At 42.2% G+C, this 21,158-nt stretch overlaps 1 protein-coding gene across 1 annotated transcript in view; it reads right to left on the bottom strand.

The window, feature by feature from the left end:
* The window catches only part of TRAPPC11 (trafficking protein particle complex subunit 11), a 2,455,228-nt gene that overhangs the window by 731,576 nt on the left and 1,702,494 nt on the right, over positions 1-21,158 (bottom strand). Inside the window, exon 20 of the mRNA XM_044062556.1 lies at positions 8,444-8,631. Within this exon, the coding sequence (XP_043918491.1) occupies positions 8,444-8,631 (188 nt within the window). The remainder of the gene's footprint in view (positions 1-8,443; positions 8,632-21,158) is intronic.

The raw sequence follows: 21,158 nt of genomic DNA, 5'->3' as shown, positions 1-21,158 counted from the left end.
TTTAGATACTTGACCAGCAGAATGCATTAAGTCCTGTAAATCTTTAGATTCTGCCCATGCAGGAAATGAGGAAATTTTTTGTTTGAGGAGTTCCAAGGTATGTTGCTGATACTTAAGCATGTGGAACTGACAATTTAGTGCCCTGATAGAAAGAGTAGCTGAGGTGTATACTTTTTTCCCCATCTGTCTGGTGCTCGGGAATCCCTGTCTGAGGGGCTGGGATTCTTAGCTGAGGTTGCTTTAATCTCTTTAGGCCCTTGAGTAATGACCTCAGGGTCAGCTGTAGGATTTTTAAAAAGATATTTGTGAGAGTCAGGGACTCTGTAGTACCTGTCTGGTTTACTGGGAGCAGGAGGGCGGGCATCTGGATTCAAGGAAGACATCACAGTTCAAATGGCTTAGTGGTAAATCACTGTGGTAAATCATCCACCACATCTAGGACTGGGGGGATGCCTAAGGGACTGTGTTGTGGAAGGTCCAAGAGCTCTCCGAGTCTCTTTTTTGACTGTGGGTAGTCTTGACTTTCCCACTGGAAATGCTCCCTTAAGGTATGCAGGATTTTCCAAAAGGAAAAATCCTCTGGGGGAGAGGCTGAAGGAATGGATTCCTCTGCATCAGAATCATCATAAGTGGAGAGTGGCTGCATGTCTTCATAGTCAAATGCATCGGATTCATCTGAGTCTTGTTCATACAAAACTACTGGAGACAGATCTCTTTTCCTTTTTGAGGGAGTGGACTGGCCTCTAATCAGCATGATAAGGTATTTTGCCATTTTAAGCAACTGAGATTGAGGCAAGGAAGCAGGTGCCTTTGAATGGGTCGTCGGTTTCTTGGGTGTGGTTCGACCCCTGGGCCTGGGAAACTCGGTTGTTTTCAAAAGAACGGTAGTCGTGAAAGAAGACATCCATTTATGTTGGGTTTCAGTGTTGCAAAGGACTTTCTCTGAAGCCAGTGCCTACACAGCTGCTCCAGACCCATCCATGGTAGAGACGACTGCAGGATCCTTAGACGAAGAAGAGTTCTGCGGCATACTGGACTCCGAAAGGGTCTTGGTAGCGGCCTGCAAATGAACTGAAGTGGGCATCATGGGCTGCAAAAGTGTCTCGCTGAGTTCCGAAGGACTGATGACCAGCTTAACGGAAGCGTCGTCGGAAGGTTTGGTCCTGTGCGGTCTGTCTCTGTCTTAATCTTTACATTTTTTCAGAAGATCTGCTGTCACATGGCTTACCAAAGCCATATCGGAATTCAAGGACTGTAAACAGAAATATCTAGCTACAATACGGCCCCGACGATGGACAGTTCTGGTGTTAAACAGAGTACAGAAGCGATAACGAGGGATGTTGTGGTCTGGGCCTAGACAAGTGACGCAGTAGGAATGGAAGTCCCGGTGTGGTATTTGCTTTCCACAGCCAAGACAATTATTAACTTTTTCTGACATCTGTTAGTGCAAGAAAAAAGGATCCCCAATGGGGTACTTAGCTTTCGAAGACTTCAACTTCAATTCGGAAACGAAATTCACGTAGCGGCCAACTGGCACTCTTGCGAACTGCTTCTGCTTCAGGCTCCATGGCAAGAAAGACTGATGTAATGGCGTGGGATGCCTTCCTTTATACCACTGATGACGTGACGTCAGACCTCAAGCAACAGCAGCCGATGCAGAAATACTAAGTCTATGGTATTCAGGCCGGCTGAGGGCTACCCTGGCAGGGATAACCCAAATGTGATGACTGCAACAGTGAAACATGAAGAACATCCACATCTACAAACCTACTGATCCTTTCTGAAGATTGTTTGAGCTAGAAGGAACTTCAAGGACCACCCCTAAACAATCTCAGATTAGAGTTGGAACTGGAGTGGGGAAAATAGCAGGGTCGCCCTCTTGGATAACTTACAAAGCATGAAGGAGGGAAAGGGCCATATGATACCTGAGGTCCTACCTCAGTTAGTGAGGAGGTTTCTACCTCTTTTGAGAGATGGTCTGACCTAGAACAGAATAGTAAGCAACTATAAAGATTTCCCTGTACAAGTGAGGACCTGCTTCTTAGGAGGCATTTCACCAGGTCTTAGACAATGTGTCTGATAAGAACCTGCTCCAAGAAACAGGTATCCAGTATCATGCTCCTAAAGTTCTTCTTCATTGCTGAAGACTTCTGCTTTGCCATGCTCTAAAAAGCACATGCCTGACAATGTGGACCTAGCTGAAATTTCAACACAATCAAAATTCAGTGGGAGACTTGGAATCCTACTGCATAGGTTTATAGGTTCATAAGGTAGATACTAGGCTATCTGCCCTAGGGCATTTATAAGCCTAGCCAGAGTGTATTTGGCTTCCGCCTCCCTGTTAGATTAGCCTTCTGTGCCTCTGTAAAGTAGGTCACAGAAGGTACCCTTTTAAGATTAGTTTACTGTGCCTCTGTCTAGAAGGGACACATGAGAGATCCCAGGGGTGAATTTGCGATTTCCCATCCACGCGTCCAAATTTCGCTTGAAGAGAGTCAGCGAGGGGCTATGTCTAACATGAATTGGGATTCTATTCCAGAGTGAGGGGAGCCTCTGGGAAATGAATCTGTCCCTCCAGCATGTCCTATTTATTTTTGTGCTGAGGTTTAGGTCCCTGGAGCGTGTAGCTCTAAGGGACTTGGATTTTTTGAGGAGGAGCATGTCCATTAATTCTGGGTTTGACATGGCTTTGTACGTCAGGCATAGATCGCCTCTGAGTAGACGGTAAGCAACTGAGTAAAGCTGGAGTTTCTTTAGTCGAGCTGCATAGGACATCTGTTTGTAGCCCATGATCCTCTTGGTGAGGTACTTTTGGGGTCTCTCCAGTTGCTGCAGGTGTCGGGTAAGGTACATCCCAAAAGGGACATTGTATTCAATTAAGGGCCTGATGAGTGACGAGTAGAGGGGCACAATGACCTCTCGATCTAGATGCAAACCCTCTCATGATAAGGTGGGCTATATAGAAGGTCTTTCTAACCACTTTGGCAACATGATTATCAAAGGAGAGATTACTATCTACGTTGGTCCCCAAATCTCTAATTACTTCTTCCATAATGGATTACCACCTATGTGGTAATTTGTGGGCACCTTGTTTTTCCCAAAGGGGATGACTATGCACTTTTTAGCATTTAGCTTGAGGCCATGGTTCTGGCACCAAGCATCCGTCTCTGTGAGACCCTTTTGGAGGATGCTTGTGTCAGCTGGAGATTCGATTATGGCCCCCAGTTTGCAGTCATCTGCGAACTTTGTCAGCCATAATCCCCTCGTGTTAGCCTGAACCTCAGAGAAGTATATACCGAACAAGAGAGGTCCCAGAACTGAGCCCTGTGGGATGCCACTTGTAACTGGTTTGGATTCGGACATGGCACCTGCGATTCTGACCATGTGGGTTCTATCTCTGAGCTACAACTGGGACAGGTGGGATTAGTACCTTTGTTGTAAACCCCAGTGTGGCAACAAAGTACTTTCTTTAGCCACACTTGTCCAAAGCTCTAGACCTTATTGTCTGTCAGCAAGTCTGAAAATATTGTGGTCTCTTGTAACTGTACTGGAATGAAGAGATCACACAGGAATGAGCAATGGAATGCTTAAGTATTTTTTTTCTGTCCACTTGGGTTGTAGCATGTAGGTGGCCTCCTGTCTTTTTATGGACTGAAATGCCAAAGTCAGAATGACTCAGACAACCCTGATGGCATCTTGCATGAATGACTACAAGAAATGTATAACCCAGGGCTCCAAAGGTTTTCTCCAAATAAACTGGGCTTGATGTTTTTTGGGGAGAAGGGAAACAAGCTCAAAGTTAGTTTACGCTGTTTTTCACTGTGCCTGCCCTCTCACAGACAGTGGCCTCTACATCCTCAGGTCATCACAGGTGTCAAAGTGTGAGGGCACATGACTCCTGCTACTACAAACAGAAAGTAAGTTTGGGTGTAATACCTCACAAAAGTGAGCATGTGACAAAACAGTGTAAGGCAAACATGAACCACACTTAACTGTGCTCTATCCAAGGGCAGCAGTAGCTTGGGGGAAGGACTGTACTAGGCCTGGTACAGACTTTAGACTAAACTCCCTATGGGTACAAAATGTCAAGTGCAGTACAAGCTCTATTAAGATGTCAAGCATCTGTTTAATGCTTATACCCTCATAAAATGGGCCCTAACACCTGATGACATATAGTCATCCCAGAAAGAGAATTCTTAATTAAGCCTGCATCAGAGACATAAAGCTCCGAATCTCTGATTACTGCCCAGATGACCAGAGTTTGAACAGGTGTCCCTATTTTTTTTTTTTGGGGGGGGGGGGCATGTGGTATTCAATTTCCTTGGTGGAGCCCAGGTAAATAACCAAGTGTGCTACATGAAGGTAGGCAGGGCATCCTGTTGACATAAGGCGACTGAGGAAGTGAGGGTAGCTCACTGCTAACACACATCCCACCCACATGATGTTACTGAATGTGTACAAGGGAGGGAGAAAAAAGGAGAAGCACTCCCTCAGCAGCAATAAGACACTGCCCCAGGATGCTTTGATTTCCTCTCCAGCCTTGAACCAGGCTGAAACAACTCCAGGAGATTCAGTGCTTGAGAAAATATACTTTAGCAGCTAATGGTTAATTGTGAGGGAGGCAAAAACAATAAGACAGTTGTCATTCCCTAATACTACTGATTTATGACCAGCTGACTCAAGGGAGCATACCCTGACATGATGTGGGTCAGTCAGGGCTTCAGGCCAATTATCTGGGGACATGGCAGGGCTATAACCTCAGGATGCAGCATGCAACCTCTGCTGTCCTCTTATTTTTTAAAGTGCTGGACAAGTTTTGGCTTGAGCCTTTGCTAGCTACTGACAAGTTCACCAACTGCAAGGTTCAGGGTCTGGCTGAACACCAGACTTACCCTAATGGAGGTTGGAGCTCAGCCTACTCGCTAAGTGTTTTTACTTGTAGGGGTGCTTCAAATTATGATGTGGGTGTATGAAGGACTCTCCCCCATGCCAACATGAAAAGTCCTCAACCACTGCTACACAGTAAGCCATTACCTGCTTCTTCATGTTCCTTTCAGTAGCTGGGCCTAAATGTTAGCACTTGTGGCAGCTGTCAAAATAATGCTCTTTCCTAAGACAGTAAGTGCTTTTGTGTGTCTTGGTTAATAATCTGATGATCATTCAGGCACTTAATGAGCTGCTGGTGTTCGGGCATGCAATTGCAGGATTCTACCATACTGGCAAGGATAAAAAGATGGAATATGTCAGAGGCAGAGAAAAACAAAACCTTTCTTACAGAGAGTGCATGTTTTATCAGGATATGCATCAGCTCATATGCCTTAATGTCCCAAAATGTGGGATTTTTCAAGGAAAAAACTGCCAGACTGTGCCTGGAGGAGAAGAGATACTCACATAAAAACCCATCATAGAACGACTTCAATGTTAAATCTTTCAATACCAAAGAAATAAAGTAGAAGAGTCATGAATATTCTAAAGGCAGGAAGCTCAGCAATACTTAAGAGCAGACAACATTCTTAAATTGAAGAAACTTACTATCCCCTTAATAAACTGGAATGGCTATACCTCCAATGTAGGATGTGCCCAAAAGTTCTTAAATTTAACAAGCAAACTCCTCCCTTGATCAGATTGTTAACAAATTCACAGAGGACATAAAATTCTTGACCTGGTCTTTACAAATATAGCTTATTCACTTACTGCTCCCTGACATCTTCTTCTCTGGTTGTCAGATCATAAACAGGTGACCTGCACCTTCAAAATCTCTATGCTCACTGAAACCAGTAACTCAGAATTCACTTACTTCAAATGTACTCATCTCATCACATTCTATAGCAAAGTTTCAGAAATTTCCTTATAGCAACATAACCCCAAATGTTACCACAGCAGGTAGCTTCACAAGGGAGTTATACGCCCACCTTAGATAAATTTAAAGAACTAACAAGTACTGACCATATCTAAATATGATAGTTAATTTAAAAACAAGCCACCTTGGTGGTTAACCAACATAAACACACTAAACAATAAAAGAAATAAAACTCTTTAAAGCATAGAGCAAACCAAAAGACCTTCATATCAAGTATAGCATAAGAAAATTAACTAAAAATGTGAAAAATAGTACTGGGTCTACAAAAGTAGCCCACGAATTTAGTTTAACATCTGAAGCAAAGGACTAGAACAAATCCTTCTTTAACTATGTTAGGAAAGTAATAAACAACACCTCCTAAGACTGCTCTGAACTTACTCATAATAGCACCACCTACTCTGCTTCAGTAGACACTGCCAACATACTAGCATACATTCAGCACCAATTTTTCCCCAGAGGCAACTATCCAAAGCCCACTTTTATCCTTGAATCTCTTAAACCCCCATCACCACAAAAGAACTTCTTCCACGGAACCTTATAATATACCTGGCTGTTTTAATAAACAGTACTAAACAGGCCTTAGTAGAGACACTCAAACTATTTAACATGACTTGGCTTTGTCCCTGTAATTTGGCACACAACAGTACTAATGCCACTCCTAAAGGGTGCCCCCACAACTGACCGAGGTGAATTTTAGGCCCATCAGCTTGACAAATTGTATTTTCAAAGCTACAGAGTCTATAATAATGGACCTGATAAACTATGATTTTAAAAATTTCATCAAACTAGACTTGCAGCAGTTTGGCTTTGTCAAGGGTAGGTCCTCTAATGGATGTGGTTAACTTCTTTGAGAAGGTAGCACAGGCTAACAGCTATCATGTTGTCCACACATGTACCCTGACCTGAACAAGGAGTTTGAAACCACCCCCATGACAGCATAGTTAGTTAGCTTAATGCATTACAAACAGAACTCTATGTGGTAAGATGGACAGCAAATTGGCTAAAAGATAGACCCCCACACAGTAAGGAAAGCAGGTATCTCATTGGGGAGTATATGAAGGTGATCACTGATATCTCCCAAGGCTAACTGTGACACCTCTTTTGTTCTGCATTTACTTTTCTGATTTCCAGACCAAGAATCAAGACCTCTGCCTAACACAGTTTGCAAAAGACTATAAACTGTGAGTTACTGTCAAGCCCCCCCGACACCTAAGCTTTTAAGGAAGAGTTTACACTCAGATACCTAGTATACTAAAATAGTCTCAAATTATATGCTTAAAAGTGCAATAAATTTAGATTGTGTAGACAACCCCTCCCCATGCACACAACACAGACAACAACCTGTTCCATAATAAGAATGCTATTAAACTCCTTGGAACACAGGCTGAGAACCCCTTCTTCTTTTATCATCATATAATGACAGTAGTCAGAAAGTCCTTATACTTAGTGCAGTTAACTGTCTAAGGAATATCATCCAAATCTAAAGTGGCCATTGTCCTCTTATATTCAGCATTGGTTAGGCCAGCTGATGAACCCAACGACCCATTTGGGATTACCTCACTAGATATATCAAATAACCAGAAAGACTCTAGAAGTTCCTAACTAAGACCATCACTGACTTAAAAACTCTAAGCTACCATAAAAGACTGGAAGCACTATCCTTGTATTTAGTATATCACAGACTCCTCATGGGAGATCTATGACTTGCCACTCAACCCATTAAGGACCAAGTGGTCTTGGATTTTGAGTACCTGCATGAATCAAGCAGTCTCAAACACCAACACCAGGGATCTAAATCTTCATCAGGAAATAAATTAAACACGATGGAGATGGGTTCACGAAACAATGCTTTCTCCACCTTGGGAATAGATTTCTACAAATTAAGCAGTTTGATACATTATCTTCCTTTAAACAGAAAATGGGTGATTGAATGGGTACTCACAAATTCTGCCCTGGCTTGGCTGGCCTATTACTCATCAAAAAAGAATGTAATGGCAAGGCAAATATAATCTTATGACTCAGCTGCCTTATATTTCCTAATATTCTACACTGTGAGTGACTTTTCTAACCTGAAGAACAGATTACTAGACAACTTTAATGTGGCTATAAGATGATTCCTAAAACAAATTAAGCAACACTGGTAAATTTAAGATAGTTTTAAGACTAGGCAGTATACTCTGCACAGATTATGTCGAGAGATTCACGAAATAAAGAAAAATATTTTATATATGTCGAAGGCTAATGAAATATGTTAGCAATGTGAAACATGAGAATAAGAGAGTAAACCTCACATTACTTAGCTTTACCATCTTGGGGAAACATGATGCAGAGAATATTTCATACGTCAGCAAGCCATGCAGCTTTCTGATGTGTCATTTTTATTTGCCCACAATGTCATCCACCCCAGGTCTGAGTGACTAAACTTTTGTATGAAAAAACCCTTACACTATTAAGCAATGCTGAGTGAATATATTTCACTACAAATACATAACTATATCAGACAATAAAATAAGCTTTGTAAGTGCAAGTCAGAGCTAAAAAAATGTTTGCTAATGAAAACACAGCATAGAAAGAAAAACTCACATAGTACTTGCTTGTATTGCTACACTATTCCAATCTACTTCATTTTCTGGAAGTTTGGGTCTTCTCTTGAAGGAACGGGTTGCTTGTAGAGCTTCATGAGTGGAACCAGCATCACCGCCACCACCACGCCATTTCAAGACCACACACCTACCTGTTTCACTTCCCAAAATCAAATCCACAGAGGTAATCTAAAAAAAAAAAATTACAAAAGTAAAATTGGATGTAAAACTATGTTCGAAGAATATCTAGAAATATATGACATTTTTGCAGAACACCAGTCTATTCTCACCATGTAATTTATTTTCAGCAATTCATTTAATACCAAAAAGATCTTTATCCTACATCCTTCCAAGTTTTGTACATCATTCCACAACCTTAACATTGCAATGACTTGCCTAAAAACATCACAGCTACAGAAAACAGTGTATGACCTTACAAATAAGCTGCAAACTTTCTAATACTTTTTGCTACTAACAGTACCAATACAATTACCTTAGTAGCATACGTCCTTTTGTGAAGAGAATTTATGCCCTCTTAATTTCCTTTGGTAAAGTCATTAAATCATTTTTAAATTTATAGAGGGTGCCACACTCCCAAAAGATGTGGTTCAGTGTCCCTTTCTCTCTTTTGTCACACCTCCAGCATCCTCCATCTATCTGGGGAAACATTTTATGTAGCCTTGCTGACATATAGAAGCATTTGCAAAGGCAATTCCATCAAAATATTCTAAACTTCCTGACTTTAGCTGCCACCACTGGAATTAAGCAAATGTCTACCCACTGTCTGTAAGATCTTTTTGTTGTGCCTGCTTGAGCTTCCCTAACCCACACCTGCCAAATCCCTAACCCCTTGACATGATCTAGTTAGAAGTTTTATCCTATTTGGGCATCTAATTCTGGTTTCTATTAAATATCACACAAGTTTAGACTGTTGATCAGTCCTATGACAGACATGCAACTCTCGTATTCCTTTCTGAATATGGCAGAACATAATATAAGAAGTGTTCTCTGTGAGCCAAGTTAAATTCTTGTCTTATATCATTCCATTAGTTCCCTATACTTGTTCCTAATATATGGGCTCTTTTACTAAATCTCTATACAGTCTATATTCTATTTCAACATCTATCTTTCAACTGTCTAACGCCCCAACCAATCAGCAGTATTTGCTTTTTCCACAATTTTTTTTGTAGTATTTGTATAAGAGCTTACCTAATATACCCCTCTAGGATAGCCCATCCTTGTTTGGTCCTTGACTGGCGCCCAACATTTCTTTGAGTAGGTTTCCAGCTTAAGGGGGACTTTGTCTAACAACATACCCTTCCATTGTGCTGCAGAAGTATAATTCTGAAGCAAATATAGCAGTTTTGATTGTGTGGCTTGGAAATACTCCTTTAAATGAGGTACAACTATTCATCATTGCTCTTTTGGGAGCTGAAATGGCTCCCATGTAGTCCTAGCCTGCTTCCCTTCCCAAATAAATGTATTCATTTCTTTATTAATATGCTGTCATACGTCCTTAGCTGGGGTATGCTTGCCCCACATATGCAATCATTATATATAACTTGAATCTTTTTGTCTAGATCCATATACATTATACTCAATTGTTTTAACGTCTGTATTATGTTATTCTTTGTTTCTTCCCATGTTTCAAGAGCTGCTGTTTATGAATTACTCACTAGCCATATTCATAGATACTTTACATTGTACAATGCCCTCAAAGAAAGGGGTATTTTTGTACCAATGTACATGTAGGTGCAAATGTAATTGTTACTGTTTTAGTTTTTGTCATATTTATTTTACACCAGGATATACTATTATAATTATTCAGTATTCTAAATAGTATCTCTAAATAAATTCTTGGGTTGGTCAAGTATAATATTATACCACTAGCAAACAATGCAAGCTTGGGCTTTGTCTGAGCCCATTTATACCCTTTTAACCTAAGCTGTTTAATTTCTTGGGCTAGTGGCTCCAAATATACGGCAAACAGTAGAGGCAAGAGAGGGCACCCTTGCCAGGTTCCTTTTGTTAACTCAAACCTTAGAGTGAATCCTCCATTTATCTTTATTTATTCTTGCAGCTGTGCTCTGATATAGCCTTGGGATGAGGACTGGCCATTTCTTGGGAACTGAAAGCATTCCATTGTTTAAAATAGGAATAACCAAGAAGCTCTGTTGAACGCTTTCCTTGCATTAAGCCCCAACAAAATCAATGGGTTCTTTGCAGTTTCTGTACAATGTTGTAAAATAAGCATTTTTAAGATATTATCAAATGTCTCTACCTTTTGCAAAACCACACTGATCATTATTTATTAATTTCCCTATTAGTTCATTAAGTGTTCTGGCCAATATAGCTACAAAGACCTTATACTCATGGTTTTTAAAAAGAAGTTAAGTACTCACCATAACGTTCCATGTGTGTTGTCCATCTTCGCCTTCATTCTTACCAGCATGGGGTTCGGATCCGATCCTCAGATCCGACTCGACCTTATACATAAGCTCAAGATCTTCCACTAGCTCATGGCTAAGCCCTATCCCAGCATGCCCCAGGAACATCCCTCAGATCTTGTTTGCAGTTATAGTAATAATAAGAAAAAATTACTTTATAATATCTCAGAGTGCAATCAAGAAGGTCAGAGAACAATCATGTCCCATTGTAGCAACTCGGTCTTCTAGGAATAAAAACTCGCAGGGGGAAAGGAGGGTGGTATGTAAGAATGAAGGCAAAGATGGACAACACACATGGAACATTATGGTGAGTACATAACTTCTTTATGTGTTGCTGTCCGATCTTGCCTTCATTCTTACCAGGATGGAACAGCGTCCCTAACACCATCTTTCTTGGGTGGCTCAAGGGAGAATATTCTTCAGAATCATGGACCCAAAAGAGGCCCTGTTCCTGTTGGCTAAATCGACTTTGTAATGAGTGATAAAGGTATGTGATTTTGCTCATGTTGCTGCAGCACAAACAGTATCAATTGGTAATCTAGCTAGAAAGGTGGAGGAGGCTGCAATGGCTCTTGTAAAGTGGGCTTTAACCTTCTGGGGAAGATCTCTGTTCTGAGACTTATAGATGCAGGTTATGCAATCTGAAAGCCATTTTGATAGTGTCACTTTAGAAATCTGAGGTACCTTTCTTAGAGTCTGAGAATGATACAAGAAGCTGGTCAGATTTTCTGAAGTTTTTAGTCCTGTGTAAATAGAAGCGTAATTGCCTATGCACATCTAGCTGATACAACATGTATTCCGCCTTATTCTCATAATTTCGATAAAATATTGGAAGCTCTATAAATTGGTTCAAATTAGATTCTGAACAAACGTTTGGCAAAAAAGAAGGGTTTGTTCTTAAAGATACTCTATCCTTGTGGAAAAGCAAGTAGGGGGGCTTTATTGACAAGGCTTGCACCTCTGACACTCTTCTGGCAGAGGTTATAGCTATCAATTGAATAGATTTTCCATGTCAAATACTTGAGTTCGCAAAATGATGATGGCTCAAAATGGAAAAAAGTCTCAAGGTGCAGGGAGGTCTCTGATAGGAGGTCGAAGTAACAGAGTACCTTTTAGAAATGCTTTACACAGTCTATGAGACATTACATTGAGACCAGATTCAGCGATATGGAAACTAGAAACAGCTGCTAGTTGAACTCTTATGGTAGCTGCAGCTGCACCCTTGTCGAATAATCTTGCTAGAAACTCTAGAATAGAAGTGAGTGGTGCAGTAAAGGGATCAATATGGTTCTGTACAGCCGATAAAGAAAATCTTTTCCATTTGCTTCTATATATCTTTCTTGTTGACGCTTTATGAGAAGATATCAATATATGTTTAACTGATGATGAAAGATTAAGAAACCTGGCTATTGTTGGAATCGCAGCAGCCAAGCTGTCAATTTGACAGTGTGAAGAGAAGGAGGGAGCGTTTCCAATACATGAGGCAGAAGGTCCACAACTGGGTCCAGAATCCAAGGCTCCTTCTGAAGATGAGGCCACAGGAAGGAGAACCAGATTTGACAAGGCCAATATGAGGCAATAAGTATCAAGTCCTTTCCCACGCAATTGGCTTTCTGCAGAATTTTGGGTATTAATGGAAAGGGAGAAAAAGCATAGAGGAGACCCGAGGGCCAATCGTGGACAAGTGCAACCCATGGCGACTCCCCCGGAGGGGGGATAAGGGAAAAGTAGCTGCTGCTTTTGGCATTTATGGATGTCGCAAAAAGGTCAGCAAGGCTGGCCCCATTAGCGTAAAATCTTTTCCGCTACTTCCTGTTTGAGGGACCACTCGTGAGGCATCAGAATTCCTTTGCTGAGTCTGTCTGCTATCACAATTGGATTTCTCTGGGATGTACATTGCTATCAGAAAACACTGGGAGGAGGTCACCCATTGCCATACTCTCAGGGCCTCTCGACAAAGGGGGTAAAGATCTGGTTCCTCCTTGTTTGTTTATGTACTACACAACTGACATGCTGTCTGTCTGCATTGCAATAGTTCCCAGTAGAAGAGAGTCCTGGAATGCTTGCAATGCCAGAAGCACTGCTCTCATCTCTAGGACACTGATGTGCAAATGGACCTCGTGATCCAGCCAGGTGCCTTGGATAGTCTTTCCCAGATAATGCCCACCCCCCCATCTGAGAAGTGTCCATGGTCACTGTAGCTTGGGGAAGTGCAAAGGGTCGACCTATTATAACCTGAGTGGAGTAAAGCCACCAACAAAGGTCTTTCTTGCAAGAGTCTGTTATCATTATCTTGTGGGACATCGGTAATTCCTGCATCAACCACTGGGAGGACAGTAGCCACTGAAGAATTTTCATGTGTAGTCGTGCTAATGCAACCAGTGTTATTGCTGCTGCCATGGTCCCCAAGACTTTTAGAACTATTCTTGCTTGAACCTTTTTCTTTGTGAGAAGACTGAAGATCCATCTTTGTAGAACTTGAACTCTTTCTGGAGGGAGTCTGGCTATCATATTTGTTGAATCCAATTCTGCTCCTATAAATACTACTTGGTGAGAAGGCAGCAAGGCAGATTTCTTGAAGTTTGCTGTAATTCCTAGGTAAGAGTAGAGCTGCAAGGCAGTGTCTCTTGTTTTTATTAGTAGATGCTTGGTGGTAAGTATGGAAACACTTGGAATCCTAGGCATCTCAAGTGAGCCACAACTAATGCCATACATTTGATGAACACTCTGGGGGCTGTAGTGAGGCCAAAGGGCAGAGCTCAAAACTGATAAAGACTGGCTCCCAGCTGAAAGCACAGGTGTCTCCCTGGATCACCTGTCCATTTTTATGTGGTAGTACACATCCTGGGGATCTACCGAGCACATCCAATTGTCTTGTCCCAGAAAAGGGAGTATCGACTGTAGTGTTACCATCCAGAACTTGGACTTTTTTACTGATCTGTTTAGATTGCTGAGATCCAGAATTGGTCTCCAGTTCCCTGTTTTCTTTGGAACTAAAAAGAATTTTGAGTAAGTCCCAGATCCTATTTAGTCCGTGGGAACTGTTTGGATGACTCTTTTGTCTAGCAACTTTTGAATTTGTAACATTGCTTGTTCCCTTTGACTGGATGGAACATCTGGGATCTTTTTCATGTTTTGGACAGGAAGGAAAAAGGGAATGAAGTAACTTCTGGATATGATGCTTTGTACCCATTTGTCTTTTGTTATTTTTTGACAGGCCTCTGGGTACAAAGATAAGCGACCCCTGACTGCCTCCAGAGATGGACAGACGGGCCTACTTTCAGGAGAACTGGGAGGGCTTAACAAAGAAGTATTCTCTGTCGCACAGATTCTGCGGGATCCTCTCTGCCACATGGTTGGCGTCTTCCATTACCATTTCCCCTCTGCCCTTAGGGGAAGGCTCACCACATGTATCCTGGAGAGCTCCTTGAGATTTTTGAAACCACATTTTTCCACCTTTCTGACCTTTGGGATACGGTGTAGTAGGTAGGGAAAATGGACTCCTATGGCAGACAGAGTCTTTCCTTCTGTTCACACCTAGTTTGTATGTCCTTGAATTTGGGCTCGAAGAGAGATGAGCCATCGAATGGGGCATTCACAAAGGAAGATTTAAAAAGTTCCACAAAGTCACACAAGCGCACCCAGGAATGTCTCATTACGGAAATTCCTGAATCCGCTGCTCTACTAGCTCTATCTGCTGCATAAGAAATCAGTCTCATGGAGGAGCCGACTACTGAATTTAAGGTAGAGAGATGAGAGGAAACTTTATCTGAAACCCCTTCAGCCACTGAACCTTGGAAATCTCTCTGTAATCTTGTAAAATGAGTAAGGTAATTCAGCGATCTGAGGGCAAAAGTCGCTGAAGAAAAAACGCACTTTCCATATCTGTCCACTGTGCGAGACTCTGTTTGGTGGATGAACAGACAAAGATGTCTCGGAAAGTTCCTACTTGGTGGCTGCCACCACCATAGCATCTACTGGGACTCCCTTGGTCAGGAAAGTTTTGTCAGCTGGAGATGTAATAAATTTATTTGGCCTCCTAGGAACAGGTTCTACTGAATCTGGAGATTCCCACGCCTTTCGAGAGACTAGATCCATAAGCTCGTTGAAAGGTGCAAACACACAAGTGGAGGAAGGGCGAGATCCAAAGGACTTCAGGTATATGGACTCCTACGAAGGTTTGACAGACTTCCAGCTACCTCTCCTCTGGGTAGTCTAAATGCTTCCTCTTACATAACCTCTTCCAAGGGACCTCTTTGGAGGGTACTCTGGAGAAGTTTCAGAAGAGTGGGGGCACCCTGAGGGTCATCCTGAGGCCTAGGATATCCCCGTCCCTGTGGATACAAGGGTATAAAGGCTGATACTGGTGCCTTTGGGGGGAAGAACATCTGGAGAAGACAGAGGAACTGCCTCTGGAGACAGCACTTTCCTCATTACCTCAAAAGCCGCCTGTCCCTGATCTGAGGAGATTCCTGGATACGAAGAAGACGAGGGAGCCCCCGGAACCAAGAATGATGGCTCCGAGGCTGAGGTAGGAGCTGAGGCTCACCCGAGCTGATGCCCCGAGAGGCAAGTTCGGATCCAACAACTGTCCGATCCGACTCGCATCCCCGGACCCAAATTGACAGCATCAACGCCTAAACTCCTTGAGTTCTGATGGAGTAGAGGACATCATAGCAATGTTCAGGGCCAAAGATGCCAAAATAGGTCTCAGCTCTAAACTTTACACTAGCATAAGCTCTGGACATTCTGACTCTGAAGTCCTAGATCAGATCAGAGGAGGAACTGGAGCAGAAGGGGAGGATGCAGTCGGATCTGAATCCCTTGGGTTTGGATCCAATAATAATTTGGCCAGCGCTAGACTCCTTAATAGCCTTTGTACCACTCAATCCACATCATCATCAGACAGGCTCCCGGAGGACCGAGTAGAGGGGGCTGAAGATTTTAAAGGCTGGAGGACAGGAGACCTGAGGGTAGGAGAGAACGGCTCTAAAACTGGGGACCGGCTCCGACTTTCAACTTCCTTTGATGCCAAAACCGATGGTGCCAGTGCCGATGATTTTTCGGGTCAAGTGTGCTTCAGATCAGGTGAGGAAATTTTTGCCAATTTTGTAGGTGGCTCCAATGGAGCACTTGAAGATCATCATCTTTTTTCTGTCCCTTTATCAGATTTTGAGGAAGGGGATTTTTGACATTTAGATGAACTCGGACCTTGTTGAATAGACTCTGAGAAGACGGTGTTCAACAGTCCTCTCAGAATAAGTTTGTTATTCCTCTCCAGGAGAGCTCTATGGTTAAAAGAATGACAGACAGAACAAGTCTCCTGGAGATGGAGAGCTCCCAAACAGTAAACACAGATTGTGTGCCTGTCCGTAATCTTCATATTTTGACCACAATCCTCACATTTCTTAAACCCTGATGGTTTAGAATCCTTAGAAGACATTATGCAGGAAAAAAAAGACAATGTATATATAGGTTCATGGGTAGGTACTAGGCTATCGGCCCAGGGGCCTATGTAAGCCTAGCCAACAAGGTTCCCTGGCTTAGCCACCCAAAAAAGTTATTTTCCTGTGCCACTGTCGAGCAGAGACACAGAAGTGATACCCAGGGTGTATTTCCTACTTCCCATCCACTTATCAAGATTTTTCTTGAAGAGTGCTAATGAAGAACTTTGCTTGACATAGATGGGTAGCCTGTTCCAAAGTATGGGAAGTTTCTGTGGCAAGTCTCTATCTCTCCAGCATGTCCTGTTTATTGTGGTGACAAGGTTTAGGTCCCTACAACATGTAGCTCAGAGGGGTTGGGATTTCTTTAGGTGTAGCATGTCCAACAGCTCTGGGTTTGACATAGCTTTATATGTTAGGCAGAGATCACCTCGGAGTAGGCAATATGCTACGGAATAAAGCTGGAGTTTTTTGAGATGGTCAGTGTAAGGCATTTGTTTGAGGCCAGTAATCCTCTTTGTGAGGTACTTCTGTGGCCTTTCCAGCTGTTGCTGCAGATGTCTTGTGAGGTATATTCCAAAAGGGGTGTTGTACTCTATTAATGGGTCTAATGAGTGTTGACTACAGGGGAACAATGACCTCTTTTTTCCTGGATGAGAACCCTTTTATGATGAGGTGTGCCACATAGAAGGACTTCCTGACTACTGTGGCAATGTGACTATCAAAGGAAAGACTACTGTCCACCTGGGTCCCAAGGTCTTATCACACATTCGGTGTTAAGTAGATTGCTGCCTATGTGGTAGTTCATGGGTACAGAGTTTTACCAAAGGGGATGACACTGCACTTTTTGGCACTGAGCTTGAGGCCATGGCTCTGACACCAGGCATCTGTCTCAGTGAGGCCCTTCTGTAGGATGTCCACATCATTTGGGGACTTGACTAAGGCTCCTAGTTTGCAGTCATCTACGAACTTGGTTAGCCAGAGGCCTTCTGTGTTATCCTGTACTTTAGAGAAGTAAATACCAAACAGGAGAGGTCCCAGGACTGAACCCTGTGGTACTCCACTTGTCACTGGTTTGAGTTCAGATTTGGAGTCTGCAACTTTTACAGTGTGGGTTTTGTCAGTGAGCCAGTTGGCAACCCATCTTGTGACATAGGGATTTATACCTAGTTTAGTGAGTTGAGCTATAATTCCAGAATGGGGGATGGTGTCAAAAGCCTTGGCGAGGTCAAGATAGGCTGTGTGAACCACCTTACCCTCATCTATGGCTTTGGTGACTGCCTCAAAGAAGTCGATCAGGTTCAGGAGGCATGATCTGCCTTTCACAAACCCGAACTGAGTGGGATACAGTGTCTGAAGGTTACCAATGTCTTTGTTTATGAGTTCCATGATAATACGTACCATGGCCTTGCAGACCAGGCTCATCAGGCTAATAGGTCGATAGTTCTCAGGATCGTGGTGGCTCCCCCTTTGTGGAGTGGGATAACTGTTGCTGTGCGCCATTCAGTGGGCACAACGCCTGATGCAAGGCTAATATTGAACATGGTGCTTAAGTGGGGAGCCAGTTAGTGTAAAACGCAGCCTGGGAAGTTGTCTGATCCCATGGATGCTGTGTTTTTTGGCTTTAGAGAGTGCAGCTTTTACCTGCGAAGTTGTGATTACAGGGACTCTGCATTCTTCAGTATGGATATGGGCCCTTTAAGGGGTGAAGGGGGGATAAAGTTAGCACTGAACCTATCTGCCAGGATGTTCTATCTATATAAAACTTTTTTTTTTTTGAAGACAACAACAACAAGAGAAGTTTATAAAGGAAGGGGAAAAGCCCTCTAACTGAAACGGGCTAAGACGGGGAGACAGTTCTCTAATTTAAATGAACTGTCTAGCAGAAATAACAGAATTTAAGTAAAGAAATTTGAGAAAAAAGGAGTCCTCTAACTTAAACAGGCTATAAAAGATTATGGAAAGTTGGGAAAGGGAGAAATAAGGCCAAACGAAAGACGACGGCCAATCAGCAGAAAAAAAACACAAAGGAGGCGGGGTATAACAATTAGCACAACAAACTGTTTAAACTAGAATAACAAAAAACAGAAACGTTTTCACAGTGAAAGCTAAATAAAGCTTATACCTAGCCAGAGCTAGCAGAATGAACACCCAATCTTGTTTAGTGATAAATGAGATCTGAGGGTCGTTCCTGGGCATCCTGGGATAGGGCCTAGCCACGAGCTAGTGGAAGATCTTGAAGTTGTGTATAAGGCTGAGTCAGATCCGAGGATCTGATCCAATCCCCATCCTAGTAAGAATGAAGTTGAGATCGGACAACAACACATCTGATATTAGTCTACAGAACTCCGATAAAATGCAGCCTTTCCCTGGCATCTGTATTATTACTATGATTGCTTTTTTCCAAGAGGAGGGAAGCTCTCCTCCCTCTAAAATACCAATGAATAACTGTTTCTATATTTAATTAATAGTTTTTCTTCTTTTTCAACATTTCAGTGCCCATCAGACCCAGGGGTTTTCCAGTTTTATAAGTCAGAACAGCTAACTCTGTTAATGGAGTCAAACTAGCCTTTTCCTTTCTTCAGAGGATACCCTTAGAAGTTCTAGTTTCTCAAGATAATCCTGTACAACTCAGAATGTGTCTTTAGAATTTTCCTTTGCCTTACAGTGATTCTTATGGTACCCAATCAATATGTGCTCAAACTTCTGAATTGCTGCTGCTTTCTCACCTGTACCAGTATCCCCCATTTTAGTTATATTAATTTGAATCCTTTGTTGCCCAAGTATAAACGTGATCATTTTACACAATTTTGAACTACTTTCAAAGTATTGTAGTTTAATAGTAGCAGCTGTACTGTCATTTATTTTATCTAATTACTCATTCATTTCTTGTCCTCACATGGATCATCTTCTAATATCAATGAGTTCATGCCTGTTGGTGCATTTGTTGAAATTCAGTTCATTTTTCCCCTGCCTTTATACAGTTTTTGTTTGAATCTTCCCAGATAGCTTGCTCTTTACTAACTGAGTTTTTACTTTTCCCTACATTTGTCCCATTTACACCATACCTCATTCATATCTTGTGCTAATGTGGTTACTTCTCCGTGTAAGGTTTTGTGGAGTCAGTTACTGGTTTGTCTATCTTTAAACAGATATGTAGGACAGTGCCTGTGTCTTTCTCTGTAAGGTTGGAATTGTAATTTTACTGTTATTTCTACTGGTGCTTGAACCGAGATTATTATTGGGTGTGTGGACATTTTCTCAATGACTTGTTGATGCTCTTTTCATATACAAAATCTGTCTAATCTTGTCCTCATTCAATACTTAGATGAATAAAATGTATATTCCTTTGTAGCTCCGAGGGTTTGTGTACTATCTACCAGGCCAAAGATTTTACAGTATTTGTAGATGAAAACAAAAGTCCTTCTGTACTTTCAATTGTCTCAAACCACATGTTACATCCACCTGTATTAGTAATTACATTACAATCTCCCACTATTACCAGGATACCTGACTGAAATATAAGAATTTTTGTTAACATATCTTTAATATCTTGTGTTGTGGCTTTACGTGGGAGATGCAATGATGCCAGAGTAAGTCTCACTCCTTTCCCAGCAGCCTTTTAGTGCTACAAATCTGCCAGATGTATCTTTTAGTACTACAGCTGTCTGAAATTGTCTTCTACGTTTTATAAAACATAGTACTCCCCCCCCCTCATTATTTATTCTACTTAGTGCCCACCCATTTTAGTGTCCTTAAAGAATTATACACGCTCAGTTTCATTTAAGTGAGTTTATAGGTTCATAGGTTGGTACTGGGCTATCTGCCCGAGGCATACATTAGCCCAGCCATGTTGTGCAGTATTCACCGCCCCTTTAGTAGTTCCCTAGACCCTTGTACTAGCAGCTAGTTCCCTTGGCCCCTATCTAGTAGTGCTGTTGGTGTGATCCCCGGTGTGAACTTTCTGTTACCCATCCACTCATCAAGGTTCTTCTTGAAGAGTGATAGTGAGGGGCTCTGTCTTATGTAGATCGGGACCCTGTTCCATAGTAAGGGAAGTCTCTGCAAGAGGAATCTATCCCTCCAGCATGTTCTATTCATTGTTGTGTTGAGGTTTATATCCCTAGAGCGTGTAGCTCGAGTAGATTTGGTTTTGCTAAGATGGAGCATGTTCAACAATTCTGGGTTGGACAAGGCTCTGTATATGTTAGACAGAGATAGCCTCTGAGAAAGCAGTATGCAACAGAGAACAGTCTTAGCTTTTTCAAACGTGCTGCATAGGGCAACTGTTTGAGGCCAGTAATCCTCTTGGCTAGGTACCTCTGTGGTCTCTCCAGCTGCTGGAGATGTCTAGCCAGGTACATTCCAATTGGTGCGTTGTACTCAATAATGGGTCTGATGAGGGAAGAGTAGAGAGGCACCATTACATCCTTAGATCTTGATGCAAACCCTTTCGTGATCAGATGGGTCACATAGAAGGATTTTCTAACCATTTTGGCAACATGGTTATCAAAGGAAAGCTGACTATCTTACTTGGGTCCCTAGATCCCTTATTTCTTCTTCAGATTTCAGGGGATTACCTCCTATGTTGTAGTTTGCGGGTACTCTGTTTTTTTCCAAAGGGGATTACTACGCATTTTTTTGCATTTAGCTTGAGACCATGGCTTTGACACCATGCATCAGTCTCATTTAGGCCCTTCTGGAGGATCTCCATGTCGGCCGGAGACTCTATTATAGCACCCTGTTTGCAGTCATCCGCAAACTTAGTCAACCACAGCCCTTCCGTGCTTGCCTGCACTTTTGAGAAGTATATGCCAAACAGGAG

This window comes from Protopterus annectens, chromosome 2.part1, assembly GCF_019279795.1.
Source record: "Protopterus annectens isolate FY-2018-M chromosome 2.part1, PAN1.0, whole genome shotgun sequence".
In the NCBI taxonomy this organism is placed as follows: Eukaryota; Metazoa; Chordata; order Ceratodontiformes; family Protopteridae; genus Protopterus; species Protopterus annectens.
Note: the sequence above shows the minus strand (reverse complement) of the source record. Positions and strands in the feature narration are given on the sequence as shown.